The 2,545-nt window shown below is 56.3% G+C and overlaps 1 protein-coding gene across 1 annotated transcript; it reads right to left on the bottom strand.

Moving 5' to 3' along the window:
- Positions 1-1,702: 1,702 nt before the first annotated feature.
- Positions 1,703-2,292, bottom strand: LOC117310389 (histone H2A-Bbd type 2/3-like). The gene has a single exon (XM_033849946.2). The coding sequence runs from the start codon at positions 2,177-2,179 to the stop codon at positions 1,703-1,705; it is 477 nt and encodes a 158-aa protein (XP_033705837.2). The 5' UTR covers positions 2,180-2,292.
- Positions 2,293-2,545: the final 253 nt, after the last annotated feature.

The raw sequence follows: 2,545 nt of genomic DNA on the forward strand, positions 1-2,545 counted from the left end.
CCTTAGATAGGACTCCAACAGAGCTTATGAAAACCCTGCTCTTTTTATGGTGTTGAATTGCCAATCTGGCCTTATCCAGGGAACCTCAGAAACACATCACCTATGGACCCTAATAAAGGCATAAGCTGCAGGTCCTGCTGCTTGCCCTCTGCCTGTGCCCTGCCTTGACCTCCTGTGTGGCCCTCCAGGTGTGCTGTGTACCTCATCCAGGACCTGTGAGTACAGTAATAAACTTCTCTACTTCACTTTCCCTTGTGGTCTTTGTTGAATCTTGGCTCACCATCCAACTCCCCACCCAGGACTCTACGTAACAAACGTTATTTTAGCAAAAATCAAGCACTTAAACGGGGCCAGCAGACCAGGGACTTTCCTGGGTTGCTGGAGCTGTTCCATATCCTGAATGTGGTGGTGGATACACACATATGTACATGTGCTAAGTTCGTAGAACTGGGCTCCAAAAGAGGGTGATTTTATTGCATAATATTGAAAAAAAAGAAATAACAGAGTGCCATGGACTGCATGCAGTACTGTCCCCACTACTTGGTAAATTCTTATTTTAGCACAACTATATTTTTATATATTTTAAAAATATTTTATGTTATATATTATATATCAGGTTTATATATCGAATATATGTAATTTCTCGCTAACTCTTCTAACCACTATTCTGAAATGGTGGGCAGGTATTACACTCTCATTATTAAAAATGAAGAAATTAAATTTCATTAAAAGGCTAGTACCCTATCAGGGAAGCAGTAGGCATAAAGTTTCTCACTAATCAAAAATACGTAAGGCATAAACATATAGAATTAATTTTAAAACGTGTGTCTCACACGTGGTTACTACTCTAGCTTTCTATGCTAAACCGCCATTTCCACGGTGACATGCAAATTGAGTGATCGGAGGCAGAGCCCGGTCCAGCGAAAGTCACATATGCAAATTGAGGGTTTGGGAGAAAAGCCTTTCCAGTGTCAAGATTCATATGCAGGAATCTTGAGGGTAGGGGCTGTGCCTGGTGCAAGCTTCGTATGCAAACCAGGGGTGCTGGGGTGGGGCCTGGCCGGGCGCCCGCCCACTGTTGCTAGGTTACAGCTTGTTCACGCAGGTTGCCAAGCAGGGCATCTCTTGGCATCTCTAGGGGAACACAACCAAAAACTCTTGACCCCGCGTGACCCTAATTCTGACTTTGCTTATGTGTTGATTGTGTCCCGCCCACCCCAATCCGGATCAAGCCTCAATCTTCCCGTCAAAGCCCCTGCCCCATGGGAGTCCATGCCAAGCGCTCTGTCCGCCCACCCCTGCCTCCCGCACCCAGGGCGGTCGGTCGCCTTGGCACCTTCACCCTATCACGACACCGCCCTCGCGGTGTCGAGCGCCGCCGCAAGGAACCCCGTCCCTCTGGGGACTTTGGCCTGGCTCCGACTTGCTCAGAGCCAGCGGGGCAGCCTTCTGTTGTCCGGCCTCACCCCAGGCCCCAGTCCGCCCCCAGCCCCGCCGCAGCCAGCCTCTCCCACCCAGGGCCACCCCATGCACTGTCACCATGGGAGACCGCTCCTCTCTGTCTGTGACCCCCGACTCCACGCCCCCCACCCCCCAACTCCGGCCAGACCCCCGCCCCCATCCCTCCGACGAGGGGTGTCCCACCACCACCACCTCCCACTCCAAGTGAGTGAAGCATGCGCAGGGGGTCTCTTGAAACACTTTATTGACTCGCAGTGACTGTGCCCAAGGCGGCGGGCAGGCCGGGGCCGCCCGGGCTGTGCGGTTGGTCGGTGAGCGGACCTGGCGCCTGACGGCCGCGCCCCCCGGGGGCCGGGAACCCAGGTGTCGTTGGGCAGCTAGGGCTGGGCCAGGGCCACCTGGGAGATGGTGCTATAGTCCTGAACAAGTCTCTGAGCAGCGCGTTGCTGCGGGCCGCCACGTCCACCGGCTCCGGAGTGAGGTGCCTCCTGCTGCTGTTCTGGGCCTCATGGCGTGCCAGCTCCAGGACCCTGGCCGCCAGGTACTGGATGATGGCCACTAGGTAGACGGGTGCAGACGAGCTCAGGCGCTGGGCGTAGTGGCCCTCCCGCAGGAGGCGCTCCATGTGGCTCACGGAGAAGGACAGCTCGGCTCGGGCGGTGTGGGAGCGGCGACCGGGTGACCCTCGACGGCCCCTCTTCCCCGACATGCTGGCCATTGGGCGCGCTTTCTGCGACGGCCTCGCTCTGCGGTGCGCTGGGATGAGGTGCGGCGGAATGAGGGTCGGTCGGTTGTGCCTGCTGGTCCCAACATCTCAAGACAACCGGTGTTCTCAGGCCCCTCCTCCGTATCCTAGCGACCATAGGCCGGGCCCTCATTGGTCGGGGAGCACCCTGTGAGGTCACTGCTTTCCCATAACCCCTCCCCCACCCCACCTCACCCCGCCCCCACCCCCTCCGCCGGGGTCCTGGGCCTGCAAAGAAATGGCGCTGGCAGGATCCTGCTCACTGTGTTCGCTGGACCCTCTCTTTGGTGGAACTCTCACTGTCCACCAGATGGGAACTTTGTACAGAGAAGGCAGCTA

The sequence above is a fragment of the Tursiops truncatus genome, chromosome X (assembly GCF_011762595.2).
Source record: "Tursiops truncatus isolate mTurTru1 chromosome X, mTurTru1.mat.Y, whole genome shotgun sequence".
In the NCBI taxonomy this organism is placed as follows: domain Eukaryota; kingdom Metazoa; phylum Chordata; class Mammalia; order Artiodactyla; family Delphinidae; genus Tursiops; species Tursiops truncatus.

What these genes read in the sequence shown, in the direction of transcription:
- LOC117310389 (XM_033849946.2), bottom strand. Translation starts at nt 2,179, where the DNA reads ATGGCCAGCATGTCGGGGAAGAGGGGCCGTCGAGGGTCACCCGGTCGC.